The sequence below is a fragment of the Lathamus discolor genome, chromosome 15 (genome assembly GCF_037157495.1).
Source record: "Lathamus discolor isolate bLatDis1 chromosome 15, bLatDis1.hap1, whole genome shotgun sequence".
Lineage (NCBI taxonomy): Eukaryota > Metazoa > Chordata > Aves > Psittaciformes > Psittacidae > Lathamus > Lathamus discolor.
In genome coordinates, this window is record NC_088898.1 from 2,133,615 (window position 1) to 2,150,641 (window position 17,027).

The 17,027-nt window shown below is 50.0% G+C and overlaps 1 protein-coding gene across 5 annotated transcripts in view; it reads left to right on the forward strand.

Moving 5' to 3' along the window:
* DAB2IP (DAB2 interacting protein) overlaps positions 1–17,027 on the forward strand; it is a 146,894-nt gene that overhangs the window by 77,909 nt on the left and 51,958 nt on the right. The window contains exon 1 of one of the 5 annotated variants that reach the window (XM_065695246.1): positions 9,142–9,230. The exons of 3 other annotated variants lie outside the window; for them this stretch is intronic. Coding sequence is in view for 1 of the 2 variants with exons in the window: in XM_065695243.1 (XP_065551315.1) it covers positions 16,381–16,493 (113 nt within the window). In the remaining variant the exon portion in view is untranslated. Of the gene's footprint in view, positions 1–9,141; positions 9,231–16,080; positions 16,494–17,027 lie in introns of those variants that run through there. One more of the 5 variants, XM_065695243.1, reaches the window with a different exon arrangement.

The following is a 17,027-nucleotide window of genomic DNA, read 5'->3' on the forward strand; positions in this document are numbered from 1 at the left end:
CCAAGGTTACAAGCAGCCTTTGTTTGGTATGTAGAGGCTTTACAGATAAAGTTGCACATCTCTGGCAGAAGACATCTGTAGCAGATGCAGATAGCCAGGGAATGTATTTGATACCTCCTCACTAAAGAGCAGTGTGTGGGATAAGAAGTGTAACGTGCAGGACTGACAGTGCTGGCTGCATCCATGAACCTGTGTGTGCCGGAGCGCTGGGAAAGGGCAGGGAGACACTGCGGAAACATGGCATAAGATAAGGCAAATCATTCCAAAGGACCGTGGAGGCCTGTGCCCTAGTTCATGGCTGTGTCTGTACTGGATGTGATGCTGCAGCACAGTGTGTGTCCCCAGCACGTCCTACATCCCTCTGTGCCTGCCTGGAGCAGGCAGGATGTGTCCTGCATGGCGCTGCCAGCCCTGCCCCTACCTGAGCTATAATCCATCTGCCAGCAGCTTTTCCTCATGAAGACACACTGTCTTGCCCCATCCTGTCTTCAGTGGCCAAGGAACAGGAATTTCCCTGGTGCCATGGTGCATCCAGTGCCACAGACAGGGTTCAGCTCCTTCTTCAGTGTGGCCTCTGAGGCTCTGCACGGGCTCTTTGCTTGTGCTCAGCTCCTCTGCTTAGATGGCAAGGAGGCTGCCCCAGAGGGAGACAGTCTCACACAGGAAGAGAAGTGCAGGTATGTTTGGGGTGGTTCGGAGGCAGTGGAAGAGTAAGTTCAGCTGGAAGGAGGAGGGCAGAGGGTTTGGGCTTGTTAGTCTGCATGTGGCCAGCTGAAACGTTCCTTTCTTCTGATCTTCCTTCATCCCATCTTTGATCTGAACCATACTTGTCCCTGGAAGGCTTCCAACATTCCTGGTGTAGCTATGAAGCTCCCTTTTTTAACCCCCTATGCAGGCCACATCCCTCAAATTTAAGAAGGACGCTGCGATGATGAAGTGGGACTGCTGTGTGTAAAGTCACTTCTGGATAAACACGTTTGACTTCTTCAGACGTTCTTGATCTCTCTTTATTGCTAGAACAAGCACAGAGCAGGGGACAGCAGCCCAGGCTCCCACATTCATCTCATAGCTTGACTCAGTGCAGTGAGGAAAAGCATCCCCATAAAGGATTCAAGCTGCGGTTTGGGTACAGATGTCCAATAAATCGAGAACTTTTGGCCTCCCTCATTTCTAGACTGACATGTCAGACAGATCCCTGTGCCAGAAGCACACTGGGAAGCAAAGACTGGATTGGGAATGATGCCAGGAGCCAAGATGCATTTGTACAGCTTTGGAGCAGCAGCTCCTAGACCATCTCTGGCCTAGGCAGCAGCGTGATGGAGGGAGCCCCAATGCTGGATAGCGATGATGCTTGTAGAAAGGACAACGCAAAAAAGCATCGCACCCTGCTCCTGCTTAGCAGGGTCAGAAGCAAAAGAGAAAAGGCTTCGTTCTCCAGAGGTGAAGAGTCTCTCCTTCCTGCAGCAGGAGAAGCCTGACACTAGATAAGTAAATGTGAGAGGATTCATAAAAACCTAATTTATAATTTGCCAGAATATAATCCTATTTGATCAGTGTTATTCAGTTCCCCTTTCTTTTGGAATTCAGTGCACTTAACTGTTCTACGAGGGTTTATGAATGTTTAAAAATTGCTTTGTGGTCCCTAAAGTAATTCGACAAGTCTGACAGCTATTGATTAAAAACCTGGAATTATTCAGGCTGGAGGATGACTTAGGGGATTAGATAGAAAGTTTTTTCAAATGTGAAAGGAAATAAGATGTTGGAAAGTAAATATGTTCTGGAATAGTTTTGAAAAATCCATTACAACTGTGAAATTAAATTGAAATGAGATACTTGGTGTGGAGATGGAGGAACTAAATGCTGGCTTTACTATTTAGGCATGGGGTAGGGCTCGCTACCCCGGGTCCAACAAATGTTTCCCTGGAAGGCGCTGGATCCATGGCAGGGGAGCCCCGGCACCTGCCCGTTCCTGGCCAGGGACCAGCCAGCTCCTCCTGTTCAGCCCTTGTGCATCATGGAGTTAGATTCCAAGCAAGGTCAGCGGGCAGCTGTGGGGCTGATGGGAATGTGGTTCCTTCTGTCCAATGTGGATGTTCCTGTTTGTGGGACAGACGGGAGCTAATCGAGACTAAATGACCGCAGCCTCGTGGACTCTCCTAATTTGTGCTCCGCTGCCGTAGCTGCGAGCAGTTATTATGCTGGATACCTCTGTCTCAACTTGTCCTTCTGCACCAGACCTCCAGGAAGGAGATCTAAGAACGGGCTGTACATCTCGGTGCATGCCGAAGAGACTCTCCTAGGAAATTGTTAGACCACCCAGGTCATTTTCCATAAGGAAAGGACCAGAAGGAATTCTTTGTTCAGCAGATCCAGAGCTGTTCTGTTACTGATAACAGTGGTTTAGAATATCCTTCATAAATGTGTTATCTCTGTCTTAGCATCATGGAGGTTTTATCCTCATTCTCCCTCCTTCTGGAAGGCTAATGTCAGATTTCAGTTCTCTCATGGTTAAAAGCCCTCTTCTGATTTTCAAGTCTCCATCTATTACACTGCCAGGTTTTAGCCGCTTGTTTTCCCCAGTGCTGCCCTGTGGCCTGAGCAGCTCTTGTCTTTCTCAAGGACGTGCAGTCCTCATGCCCTGCAGTCTCTTATAGGCTGAACAGGCTGAGTGTCACAACACTCCAGCATCAACCTGAATGCGAACCAGGAGGTATCATATCCCTCCACCCCTCTGCGCTGAGACTCAGGTCAGTCCTCTGGGACAGAAGTGGGAACATTTCCAGCTTGGCTGGGACCCAGCACTCAGCCCGATCAAAACACTCTGCAGATCTGAGGGGCATTGATGTTGCTGGTGTTTAATCAGATGATTGCTGGCTGTTGGTATTGGTTAAATTCTTGAGTGATTCTGTCCACATAGATAATAAATTGCTGTGATGATTCAGTTCCAGGGATTGAACAGCAGATTTGTGGATGTGGAGATAATAAATAAGCAGGTTCCTTGGCCTGTTACCTCTGCTCGGTACCACACAGCCTTCCCTCATCTCCAGTAAATCCCAGTTTCACTAGGATCAGTGTAAGCCATATGTTCAAAAGCCTCTGTCTGGGGAGTCTGCAAGGTACAACATGGAGCTTCTCCATGGTGTCACCTACACCATGCATGTATTTTAAACCCTTGGGCTATATATGGCCCTCAGTTATATTGCAGTGGCAATAGGAAGTCTTAAAAAGATGAGTGGAAAGAAAAGAGACTTTCAAATTCAGTTACTGCTACAAACACAAGGCGCCAGTTGTCATTCTGCAGCAGCCAGGGATTATCCCTAAAGCCTGCACCTCCAAAGGGAAGGGCAGTAATGAGGCTGACCCCAGGCACACTTTGAACTTGGCTACCACTGATTAATTAAGTTTTTCCTTCCTTGAGCCTGATTTAGTTCTTATGCTCAGAATGAAGGATTGAAGTTAAACTGTTGAGAAATGGAAGGGCAGCTCTCATCCCCTCTTCCTCATCTCATCCCCCTCCCTAACACATGCACACACACATGGGTAGTAGAGGGCTTGATGTGACTGATGAAAAATCAGCCTCCGAAGGCATTCCTGTCCCAGAATTCTTGTCATTCCTCCTGCAATTGCACCACTTTCCCTCTGGATTTTCATTCCTGTTGAGCTTGAAATGTCAGCAGGGCATGACAAACACTTGGCTAATGCTGGCTGTAGGTCTCAGGGCAGGGTGGAAGGTGTAACAGTGATTCTGCGTTTCTATGGCAAGTAGGAAGGTTTCTGTGCAGCTGTGCAGTTTCTTTCATTCCTTCATTTAATGACTGGGCTTTCTGGGATGTTTCAGGTCCATCAGTGGCAGGGCTGAGGCCCAGCACTGCCAAACAGGACCCCAAGATCAGAGATCTTTTCCTCTGCTTCAGACAGCAGAGGCTGGGAATGAGGATGAGACTGTGGCTGCTCCCCGGGGTGCAGGCTTGCACAACAGCCCCGAAACTTCACAGCCCTCCTTGGTTAATAGCTATAATGAGTATAATATGAGTTCATTAACGTGCTGGTATTTACAACCTTCTGTATGGGCAGGGAAATGCTGAATAAAACATAAAGAAACTCGTGCAGGTACAGTGAAGACCCTGGATCAAAGACTTTGGTTGTACTTACAAGGACTTGCCTAGATCAGAGAGAGAGTGGCTGGAAGCAGGGGGTCAATGTGGCACCAGCATCACCAGAGCACCCTGCCACTGTTGAAACCCTGTGTGACAACTTTGTGACTTGTGACTGGGGACCTGAAGGGACAGGCCAAGGGGAATGGCTTGAACCTGCCCGAGGGGAGACTGAGATGAGCTCTTAGGCAGAAGCTCTTCCCTGTGAGGGTGCTGAGGCGCTGGCACAGGGTGCCCAGAGAAGCTGTGGCTGCCCCATCCCTGGCAGTGCTCAAGGCCAGGTTGGACACAGGGGCTTGGAGCAAGCTGCTCCAGTGGAAGGGGTCCCTGCCCGTGGCAGGGGTTGGGGCTGGAGGAGCTTTAAGGTCCCTTCCAACTCAAACCAATCTGTGATTATGATTCTATAACTGACATTTGCAGGGTTATTTCCACTCTGTAATGAACAGGGCAGTAGTGTAGATCACTGCTGAGATGGACAGATACTGGCTTTGAAAAGTCTGTTTAGGTAGGATTAGTGATAAGGAGTACAGTTATGGAGCAGAACAGCTCAGTTTCTTTTTTATCTCCACTTCGTTGGTATTTGGTTACCATGATGGAATTGTTTTGTTTTGGAAGGAGTTTTGTAGATCAGAGTTGGGAATAGGCTTGCTCCCACCAACCAACTGAATCGACTCATCTCCGGAAAGCCATCCAGCCACTGCTTTCCTAATGCTCTGTGCAGGCTGATGCTGTACCTCAGGAAACGCGCCAGGATTTACAGGGACGGTGGTTTTACATGTGTAGTCAGAGCTAAAACAACTTGTCAGAAATGATTCTGCTGATCCCTTAATTAGAATTCTTTAACCCACTTTTGGAGGAGCAACAATAGTTTAGAGTAACGAGAGAGTACGTTTTGATTGAAGGATGTACAATAATCTGCCCTGAATCTGCTCGGCTGCATTGTACCAAATTAACTTATTTCTCTGTATTTGTTCCTATTCAAAGCATAAATAATTCAGCGTTTTGTCTCTCTGCGAATGTGAGGAGCATGCTTGCTGGTTCCAGATCAGATGGAGCAGCAATGTTTATTACTCTGATGTTGGGGAGTGATTGTTGCATATTTAATATCACCATAAATAAAAACCATGGAGCTGTGTTCCTGCCTGTGGGATGGGCATGGGGCTCTCTCCTGGCGTGGCTGATCCACAGCACTCAAAGCTTTTGGGGGATGCAAGCAGAGGCTTTGCTGGCCCATGGTGACACAGGGCATGAGTGGTGCCTGCATTGACCAGCATCCTCCTGCAGCTCTGCCAGCCCCAATCTGCTCAAGCAGAATCCTTCATCTCACACAGAAATACTCTGAGACTCACACAGTGTCACAAAGCAAATACCAGAAGAAGTAAACCAAACCTCATTAAAATAAAGTGGCTGGATGATAAGGCGAGTGTTTAACACACCTTTTAACAGCAGTATGTCTTTTCCTCATTTTATCTTGCTAATGCCTTTAAAAACTGCCTGAAAGTCTTTTACAGTAATTGCCCAAGTAGCTGGAGTTTTAGCGTTCTTACAATGGGCATTGAACAGCTCTGATTTTGGTAGGTCTATTAGTATGGGGAAAGTACCATGTGGTGGGTATCTGTGCCATGCCTGTTACTCCCCGTTATAATTCACATCTCTTACAAGGGTAGCACAAGTTTTAGAGCACTCTGCAGTGCCGGGCCCTGATGTTGGTGCCTCACTACAGTAGTTTTGCAGGGTTTGTCCGTTCTCTGCTGGGCCTGTGCACAGGATTTTGCTCAGGCACTTTGCTGAACTCTGGCCTGTCACCCAGCGCCGTTTTCCATCTTCTGCTCTAAAATTCACTGGCATGGAGATAAATTCTTGTACATTTTACCTAAGACACTTGCCAGAATAAAGGGAGTGAGGCGCTGCTTGGCAATAGTGAAAAGCAAGGGAGAAAGAGCAAGCTTTGTCCATGAGCCATTTGCAAGCCAAGGCAGTCCCGCTAGGTCACATTCTTGTTCTCTCAGCCTTGGCATGGATCGCCTCTTTTTAATGGAGTCCAGTGTTCCCAGTGTTTCCAAACTTGTTTTAGTGTTTGCAGCAAGCTGGGATGGTCTCTGAGAAACAGTTTGTCTGGATCTGATTTAGAGCAAGGCAGCGTCATCGTGTTGGAAGCACGAGAGGCTCCGCGCAGCCCTGCGAGCACCAAGAGGGATGGACGCTGCTCCTGCTCGCATGCGGAAGGCTGAGGTCTCTGAGAGGGTCCATGTCAGTGTCCAGAGAGGATTGGGGAGTACAGACAGGGCACCAACTCTTCCTGCTTCAGGTTTGCTCCTCTTGTACTGGGCTACCTGCTAATGTGGTCATGTAAGGAGAAGTGCAAGCAGGAAAGCCCTCCTGTCAAGCCTGAGGAGCGACTCCACTGAAGCCAGCAGTGCTGGGCAGTGTTAAACAGATGTGGATCAGAAATGGTTCAGACCCCTCCCATTCCCGGAACACAGCCATTCTGCTTGTTTAGTATTCTAAAAGCAGAGTTAATAACTATTTTTGTCTCTATTCTCATTCCTCACGTACATATAAAGGCTCTGTTGATGGTGAGCTTGACAAGCCGCTGCAGTTAGGATGCCAAAAATCTCAAAACTGTCACGGAGTGAGACAAGGATGAAGTTAAAAAACAACTTAGATAAAAGGGCTGCAGAGTCCGAACTGCAGCATGTGGCACATCTCCCATCCTCAGAGACACAGGAATTCACGTCGTGGAAGTCTTCCTGGTGAACAGCTCAAGTTGTGCTTTCTGGCTGCACTTGGGATGTCACTGGATTTGTGAAGAAGCTGCTTTCACACTTCCACAGGCAAAGGCGCTGAAAAGCATTTTTGTTTCTTAAAGTGCAGAAGGTAATAAAGTGTTTACAGGGTATCATAAGGGGAGGCACATGTCAAAGGCACCAGGACTGTACTCAGGGATGGCACATCAACCTAACGCAGGGGGTTTTATTGCTGTCTTCCAAACAATAGCATTCAGACTTAACATTCATCCCTTGGCTGCATCTCGCTGTCTGAGCAGGAGGAGGGCCTGGGTCAGGCACTGTCTGACGTTACGTCTCGGGCAGGCACTGAACCAGTTTGGGTTTTCTCCCGAGCTTCCTCCCAGCTGCTTTCCTTTTGTCAAGACAATCACATTGGTCGTTATTAAAGTAAAAACAGAAGGGGAGTAAAGTGATTCATCTTCCCAAGCAGCTTCACTAAAGGTTTTCATTAACTCACCATGGGCAGGAATGTGTCTGCTGAGGAAAATGTGCTTTGTCCAAGTGACCCGACTGCTCCAACGGCCGCGTCCTTTTCCACTAGGAGGGCTCTAAGGGAACCCTGTGCCGGGAGTGACCTGTGCTTCTGGCTGGGACTAAATACATGGTGTCTGCCCTGGAAATCAGTGCTTGTCCTGGCACCGTCACCCCGTGGGGTCAGCAGAGCGGGGTGGGAGACACAAGAGTGGAGACCAGCCTTGGCTCTCCCTCCTCGAGGTGAACCCATCAGAGCAGGGCCGAGCCCGATGCATGCGAACCACTGCAGGAAGCACATACTCTGCTGCCAGCCGCAGCCGGAACTGCCTGCTGCCCAGGGACGGGGGTTACGCTTGCCACCGCCTCTCATCTCTGTGAAAACCAACACCAAACAAAAGTAAACAAGAAATCTGGGTTCTGATGCCATCGGTTCTGGACATGGCTGTGTGTTGTGGGCACTCCAGAGGGGTGCTGGGCAGCTTTGCAGGCTGTGGATGTGCTGCTGGCGGCTGTGGTGCAGCTGGTTTGTGCAGAAGATGCGGGTTGGAGACTGCAGACATTGAACCCATCCCTCTGCACAGGGGGAAGAGTAGCTTGTGTTATCCTTGCATTACCCCCCGTCAGCAGCCGACCTGATCCTCAGCAGTTGGGCTTTTCTGAAGTGTTCAAAGAAGAAGGGATGGAACTGTGGAACATTTTACTCACTTGGGAATTGTTTTAACTTCTCAGAAGTCACCACGGCACCAGTACTGTCCATGTCCCACCCCTTTGCTGACACATGAGCCCAGCAATTTGAATTGGCCTTGCGCTCTGTAAATGAGATAGGATTGGAGGTCAGGCAGTGACTTACTCACAGTGTGCTCAATTGCTCATGGTCAGCCAGGGTCCGTTTGTGTAATTCCTGCTGACAAGCTGTTGATTTCCTAATGGAAAGACAGCCCTCACACACAGGCATGTGCACAGCCTTGCAGCCAGGGCTGGAGCGAATCACGCTCCAGTGAGACCATTCCTGAGGGTGTATGTGTGTGAGCGAGTGCCCAGCTTTCGGAAGGAGGCAGCAATTGGACTGGTCTGGAAGATGAAGTCAGGGACCTACAAATACAGCACGGGCAGAGAGGAGTAATAGTGGGAGGCTGATAACAGCAAATGGAGCTTTTCGACTCACAGTTTGAAACCAGTATTCGCTGAGATGGGCAGCTGTGCTTTAGGGAAGCGATGGAGAAGTGGCACTGGATGAGGTCCCCCAAGGCCTTTCCCCATTGCAGCCCCACCTGGCCTGGGTAGGGGACACCCAGTGAGGACAGTGGCTGGGCTCCTGGGGGGTCTTCTGGCTGGGGAGGGGGCACAGCTCAGCTGAAAGGAGCTTGCCCATCACCTGAACTGGTTTGGGAGCTTCAGCTGAATCACCTGTCCTGCCTGTGCCCTGCATGAACCCTGCTCTGCCTCCAGGGCTGGAACAGAGATGCCTGGAGATGGCTGGGGTCAGCCGTGTCCTGGAAAGGAGGGACGGGACAATCCAGGGCCACCCTTTGTACATCATTCCCAGTTGTTTCATAGAGCCATGTTAGGTTTCAGTGCTCGCTGTGCAGCTCTGGTGACGGCAGGTGGAAAGCAGCTGGGACTGGCTGGGCTGGGCTGGGCTGGACTTTGCTTTCCCGTGTTTACAGTGCGGCGCTCCTCTGGGACCTGCGCTGCTCCTGCTTTCGGTTTTGCTCCTCTGGGTCGGTATATAAAGACACGCGGGCTGGTGCTGCCGAGGCTGGCGGGGAGGAGATGCGGCACCGCCAGCCAGCGGCTCCTGCCACCCGGCCAGGTGAGTCCCCTCATCCCGTTGGCACTGCCTGCTCCGTGCCTACCCGGCAGCACCATCCACTCTTCCCTCTGGCTTCCCTGCTCCGGTGCGGGCTGCTGTGTCTGGGAGCTGAGGGCAGGCTCTGGTACCCGGTGGGAGCCTGCTCCAGCCTCCGCCCTTCCCCACGCTGGGGATGCTGCAGGCCCAGGTCCCTTCTTCTTGGGCAGCGCTGGGTTTCTAGTTGCTTGGTTTTCCTCTTAAACCTGCGTTCCCATCTGGTTGAGTCTTGGGCAGGAAGAGAGGTATAGGGAACGAGCAGAGGAGGTGGCAGTGGGCTGGGGACAGGCAAAGCGAGGGTGGTGGATGTTGGGAAGGAATTTGCAGAGCTGGACCACAAGAGTTCAGCAGTGCTCAAGGCCAGGTTGGATGAGGCTTGGAGCAAACTGCTCCAGTGGAAGGTGTCCCTGCCTGTGGCAGGGGGTTGGAACTGGATGAGCTTTAAGATCCATTCCAACCCAAACCATTCCGTGACTGTGTGAGTCTATGATATTCTGTCCCTTCTCTTTGCCTCATCTAATTCCTCACCAGAGAAGGTGCAGTGCCCTCTTCCAGCATCAGCCATGCGTGCCCGTGGGCATGCCCCCCTCCAGAACGGAGTCCGGCTTTAGCTGCGATGGAGCACATCCAGGGCAGGCTCTTCAGCTGAGGAGCAGATTGCAGTTCTGCTGATGAGAACATACGCTGGCCCCGGGTATTCCCGGGGATTTGACCTAAGCTCAGCATCTGTCAGGATAAGAAAAGTGGTTTAGTGGCACTGACACAGTGGCAGTTCAGAGGATGGGTGGCGGGGCTGGGGGGGTGCAGGCTCTGCCCTCTTGAGGGATGGGGTTTATTTTCCAGCACAGGAAGAAAAGCTGTTTGTGGAAATCAGTGTTTTAGGAAATTAAATGCAGGAACAAGATCAAACCCCAGACTTCCCGGATCAAAACATACTGAATTTTCTAGAAGAAAGCAAAATAAGAATTCCTGTTTTCCACTGTGCAGCTTTAACCCTTTGGAACTGAGGAACCACAGAGTGGAAAAGGCAGGAGCCGGGACTGGGTGTAAGCAGTGGAACCAGGGCTAGATCTGCAGCAGAAGATGTGTCCATGGCACTATGCTTATTTGAATGCAGTCGAGTTACATCAGCTCAGGCTCTTTGTGTCGTGTGTCCAGTTTTAACTCTTCTTGTGATCTGTGCAGGCTGATGGCCTCACATGTAGGTTTGCACATTAAGAATGGAGTAAAACTGCAGATGAGACAGAAACACTCCTACCTCAGCAGTTTACTGAGGCTGAGGCAGGTTGTGAGGAGCTGTGCAGTGACCCTGGATACCCACTGCAAAGGAAAATCCTCCGGGATACTGTCTCTATAAAGATTCTGCACAACTCTCAGTGTAAAATGCAGCCCTTTTTGCAATGAAGATGAGCAGGAGTTTAATTTGGTTAATAACTGCGGCAAGTTAATCCTGTTCAGGCCAGGATCAAACCAGTTTCAGTGCATCTCTGTCAGTGCTTTGCATCTGCCTGACTAGATTGATTTAAAATAACTTGGTTACAAAAGGAAATTGTTCCTACTGCACAGCTACTGAATCAGGGCACAGACCAGTCCCTGTTGCTGCCTCCATTCCCTTCTTGCATATGAAACTTTTGGTCAAGTTCCCCTCTGGTTCCCTTGTGTAGAAGATGAGGATGGAGATACCCATGTATCAGCCAGGGCTGCTCACAGAGCTCACTCAGGAATCTCCATGTCCAGTCCAGAAGATGGTAGAAAGAGTTTCTGGTCACAGTGATGTACTGGGTCTAATTTAATCTCAGAGAAGTCAGCCATCAAATGTTAGGAAAACCAGTGCTGGTTGACCTCTCTGTTGGAAGCTCGTGTGCTGGTTATGGCAGTTAGAGGGTTTTAAACTTAGAATCATAGAGAATCATAGAGACTGGTTTGTGTTGGAAGGCACCTTAAAGCTCATCCAGCCCCAACCCCTGCCACGGGCAGGGACCCCTTCCACTGGAGCAGCTTGCTCCAAGCCCCTGTGTCCAACCTGGCCTTGAGCACTGCCAGGGATGGGGCAGCCACAGCTTCTCTGGGCACCCTGTGCCAGCACCTCGGCACCCTCACAGGGAAGAGCTTCTGCCTAAGAGCTCATCTCAGTCTCCCCTCGGGCAGGTTAAAGCCATTTTTAAAGCCAAACTTGTTCTTTTGCTGTCACAGACAAGAGAGCCAAGAACAAATACAGAGCTGAGCTTCCACCCCCTGAAGAGAAGATGGGTGTGAGGTTCCTGCACCCTGTCTGCTCTCTAGGCTGGAAGGTCTGTTGGAGCCGATGTGTGTCACAGAGAACACAGCCACCAAGGCCAGATCTGTGCTGCAGGTACCACAGGGCATACAGTGTAAACACATCTGCATTCATGAACACCCTCTGAGTCCAGTACATTTACTGGTAAGAGCTGTCCCTCCCTTCCCTGGAGAATGCCATCCTGACTACATTTTGAGATCACAAACCATGACTCGCACTTGAAGCAGACTAGCCTGTGTTTCCATCTTCAGGGAGCCACATCCTATCCTCAGCCCTGGGTAACCATAACCAGCTTTAATAGACCCCAACAGCTTTACTGGATTCACTGATATAAGGACCCATGTCCACAGTTGGGAAACTGAGGCACAAAAGGGCAGAGAGACCACACCAACCCTGAGTAAAACAGACAAACCCCTCTTCTTTCAGTCTGGACTTTCTCCAAGTATCACTGTGATACTTTATCAGCTCTTGCTATACACAGATTTATATAAAATCATTTCTATTCCATTGAAGTAATTGTCAGAGATTAATTTTTTAGGGTGTTAGCACTGATTCCTGAGTGGACGTGCCCTGCTGCTCCCGCCAGCAGCCTATATCCAGGGAGAGCTGCACTCTCTGGGTTGGGGGGATGCTCTCTTGCCCTAATTTATTGAAAAGAATTAATTTCAGGTTTAAAATAGTGCTGTCATTTATGAACCCTGTTCAGTCTGTGCCTCACTCCAGAGTCTTCGCTCTGACCTTTCCCTTATCTTAAATCCTCTGGGCTGTACACTGTGTTCATTAGTTAAACTTTCAGAAGGGAGCAGCAGGTGTAGGCTGTGGATAAGGACTGCATGGAAGCTTGGCTCCGTGCTCACCCACACCCCCCGAGCAGGCTGTGCCTGTAATTTAATTTTGGGCAGTGCCAGGATTTGGGCTTTTTTTAAAGAGTTTTTCACAGTTTGTCAATTTTAATAACCATTTTGACATCAGCTCTGGAAGGCACTGTCCTGGCATCGCCTGAACTCTGCAGGGGTGACACTTGTGCTTGAAAACATGAGCTGGAGAAGTGATGCTGTGCACCCTGGTATTGCACGGTTTAACTCCTGGTCACAGAGGGTCGGGGTCCCAGTGGGGTGGCAGAGTTGTATGTGCTCCACGAAAAGCAGACGGCTCATTCCTGGAAATGGGTTATCAGTGTGAGTCAGGAAGGAGATGTGGAGAGAGTGGGGAAAACCAGTGAGGTGATCTCTAAAGGTATCTTTCCTTTTCCTACCTGTACGTTGGGGAAGATGGGGACTGCAGTGGGGATTTCTGTCAGGCATTGCTGCACGGATCCTGCAGACACATCTTCCTGCGCAGGGATTTGGGGATGTGTTCAGGATGGGGCTGGCTGTGGAGGTGCTGTGCTCCCTGTGTCAGTGTTACTCATTCTGTCAGTGCTTGCCTGTGGCCTGGTGCTCCCACTCAGGCACTGGATCTGCCCTCCACGTTCCTTAGTGTGTTCTGCTTGCCCTTTACCTTGCCAGTGTATGCTCGGACGCCAGAGTGCAAAACCACTCTGTCTTCCAAGGGCTTCTGTGCCCGGTAACATGCCGGAGGCAGAGGGGAGCAGGGGATAGATAGTGTGTGCTCCTCAGGATGGATTGCCTACAGTTACAGCTCTGAAAGCCATAGAAAAATCACCAGCTTCATTGGTGTGAATCTCTCATTCCATCTGAAAAGAAGGTTCCCATGAGAAGGATGTGCTTTATATCCCTAGAAGACACTAAAATCTATCTGGCTAGAAGGCAGATAGCAATTGGAAGAAATTAGCTTTGTATCCTGGTGCCATCTCTGGATAAAATGCACGCAATCAAAACAAACTTTAAAAGGCTTTGAGCTTTTCTTCCCTTTTTTAAGGAAGAAGTTCAGCAGCAGCAGCAGAACATTTCCCTAACTTTATTCTGACTTTCCATTGATTGGATGCTGGGTTTTAAGAACATCATTTTGTTTAAGAACATCATTTTGTCATTCAGTCTCTGAAATCAGCTATTACCTATTACACTGGTGCTATTATGTAGACACCAATATTGTCAGACAGGACAAATCAAAATAAAATGTAGCTTAGATGCTAAAACATCTATTTGTGTTCGTCAGGCTCAAAGGCATTGGTACCCTTGTGATTTGAAATTCAAAACTTGACTCCTGCAAATGCTCCTTGGCTCACACTGTCGTGGAATGTTAAGCGGTGTCTCCGGAGCGAGACTAATAGCCCAAAATGAGAGTGAATGTTTGCAGGAATGGCACCTCACAAAAAGCTCTCTAAAATCTGCTGCTAATAGCCATGTTGGGTTTTAAATAAAACCTCCCGGAAAGATGAGTGGCATCCCAGCAAAGACAGGTTTCCTGTTGATTGGGATTATACTCCTCGAGGAAAGCCTAATGCTTGTTCAGGAGAGCAGAAAAGTGAAGTTAATTACAAGCAGAAAGAGAAATTGGCCAGTCCAGACCCAGTGCCCAGCTGCTACGAAATACGGTGTAAAAGGCAGCATTAGTCAGAGGTTAAATATTCTTTCAGTGTAAATACTATTGGACACGGTGCCTGGTTCTTAGGAAGTCCAGAGGTCAATTCTGCTTCATGGCTGCAGCCCGGCTCTTGTGAGCATCCAGCCCATCGGAACAGAGCAGGTGAAGGAATCTTTAATAATCCCTGTGTTTAAGCTGGCTGCAGGGCCTGGGGCATTTCTGTGCCCTCAGCCTCAAATTACCTGCTTGGAACTCAACTTAAGGACAAAACACACGCAAACGCAGCCACGGGTTCAGGCTGCTGAGCTCCATGTGAATGTGTGGTTTGATGGAGGAACACTGGGAGTCCCAACAGCCAGTTTAATGGTACCTGCAGTGAAATCTGATGTTGCTTGATGATGCTGTAGGTTGTGGTATAGGCACTGGAGAGTTTTTCAGAAGGCCCCACAATGACGACCGTGGCCACCCCACTAACAGCCAGCCAGCTCTGCAGTGACATGTCCTTTCATGTTAGGTAGGCTGAAATATGGGATTGTTCAAACTGCTTTTTACAACATCACCAGGTATTTGATCTTAACTGTAAAACTGGAATAAATGTGGATCATCGCAGTCCCTTCCACTGCTAACTCTTCACGGGTTTTAGGGCATTCATTTTTTCCCCGGTGATAGTGTTGGTGATAAAGCACTGGCTTCACAGTCAATAAAAAGTGAGAGATACCTGGGTTTAAGAGCTCAAAAGGGTAAACACAGCAGGGGTTTGGAAAGGTCATTGCCCAGAGGACTGGAGGCAAAGCAGTGTCTGACCATCCTCCTTTATCCAGCCGTGGAAAGGGAATAACCCAGGCCTGGCTGGGACCAAGGAGGAAAAGCAACCCAGAGAAAGAGGGCTAGAAATAATACAGATAATAATCCCTGAACTAACTGTGAATGGAAACGGCTCTAATAGCACATCCAAGGTATTGTGTTACCTGCCCTGTGATGAAGAGCAGGGGCTTTCCTGTCACAAGTGCTACTTCTTAAACAGTGAGTCACTGGGTAGGTGCTGGGATCCCACAGGAACAGGAGGTGCAAATGTGAAGGAGGGGAAAAGGTCACGTACTGTGCCTTGGGAGGATGCTGGTGTTGGCAATGGCAGTAATAGCTCTAACTGTTGTATACCTGTGTATCACCCTCAGAGCCGCCTGTGGGGAGAACAGTCGGCAGGGAAACACCGCCTTGTGCAGATGAGGAATGAGGTACAAGCTTGCTTGAAGGAAGCTGGGATAAACCCTGCCTTGGAACAAAATTAGCTGCTTTTTGGTGGTGGCAATGCTCGCTGCAGCTGTATTTCAACACTGAGTCAATGGAGTGAGGTTTCTTTATGGTCTCCCACTCCATCGGGAGGGGAAAAGAGCTGTTCCCAAGGCTCTGGTCTGCAGAGGTTTGAGGGGGGAATGGCTGACCTGTGCATGCAGACCCACAGCCCCAAGGAGCTGTGTGTTTTAAACACAAACCCAAGCCCAGCACAATGGCTCGGGCAGGGCCACGGCAGGGAAACACTTGTTATTTGTGGAGGTGGGAAAGAGCAGCAGGATACACAGAGTGCCGGTGGGCTCCACCGTCACACATTACTTCATCTCCCAGTGGCAGGCTCCTGTGCCAGTCCTGCACGGACTGACCTTCTGGAATTTCAGGTCTGGAACAGGGGAAATCCAGCTGGGCAGTTCCCAGCTCTTTCGTTGGATCTTGCCATGTCAGCTGGCAGCAGCAGTGCAGCTGCGCTGGGTCCTTACATCAGCTGGAGCTGCCACCATTCCCAGTGTTACCTGCTTCCTGCTGGAAGGCAGGCCAACAGCACATCGTGCTTACTGGGTTCCGTACCTCCTTCCAGATTGTCCTCATGCTGTGTCTGAATGTGCAGCAGAGAATACTCCAGTGCTGGGCTGCAGAGAACGTGGTTCTCTTGTCCTGCTGCCTCTCTGAGGGCTCATTCCAAAGTTCAGGCTCTGCCTTTTCCTGCCTTGCCAGGAAGATAACAGCCTTGGTAAAACTGTAACTTGACCTTAGCGTTCCGCCACAGCGAGGGAGATAAGGTGCTAAAGGAAACACGGGGAACAACGTACGGCTGTAGGAGAGGGGACCTCACAAGGCAAAGGCTCCCTGGTGCAGACCCGGCTGCGCTCCCTGGGTTCTGCCGGGGAGCCCGGCTCGCAGGCTGGAATGGCTGGGGGATGCTGAGCGGGATTTCAGTCCGGTGTGCACCATACTTCTGCTCCGGCACACAAAGGACCCCTGTGCTGCTGCCGCTGCAGATTGCAGAAAGAAAAGATTGACTGAAGCTGCCTGTTATTATTTTTGGCTACTCCAGCAATGTATCAAAAGCCTGACGCTGGGTTGATGCTGGTGCCCTACTTTATAGAAGCCCTGAAAAGCAGATCAAGGACAGTGAGCTTGTCTCTCTGCGTGGCAGCTGCCAGCAAAGGGTGAGAGAACTTCAAACCGCTGCTGGGGGGAATGGGGGGAGGTAAAAATGAGGTAAAATATGCTAAATGCAGAGCACTGTTTGCAGAGTGCAAGGGGAAAGGGTCTGCCAGTGCTCCCTGAAGGAGTGCAGTGACTGGGGCTGCTGAGCTGATGCCATCGTCCCCGGGCACGGTGGGGACCCGTTTACCATGGAAGGAAGGACTCCAGTGGCCTTAGGTGATAGACAGTGCTCCTGATTATTGAAGCCCAGCAGCAATGCTGCCGGTCCTCCGCATTTCCTGGATCCTTTGGAGCTGGGAGGGGGTCCTGCCCACCTCTCTGGCTGAGGAGCAGAGGATATGCAGGGAGTTAGTGTCGGAACTGGGCAGAGAACCTGCAGATTTTGACCCGTTTGTCAGTGCTGTGCGTGGTGGTGCTGGCTGGAGGGACAATCCGGGCAGGAATCCGGCTTGGAAGTCACTGGAGGAGGCAAGACTTGTGCCTGCTGCCTTGGGCAGGACCTGCCTATATCCCACTCCAGGACCTGCTTCCTT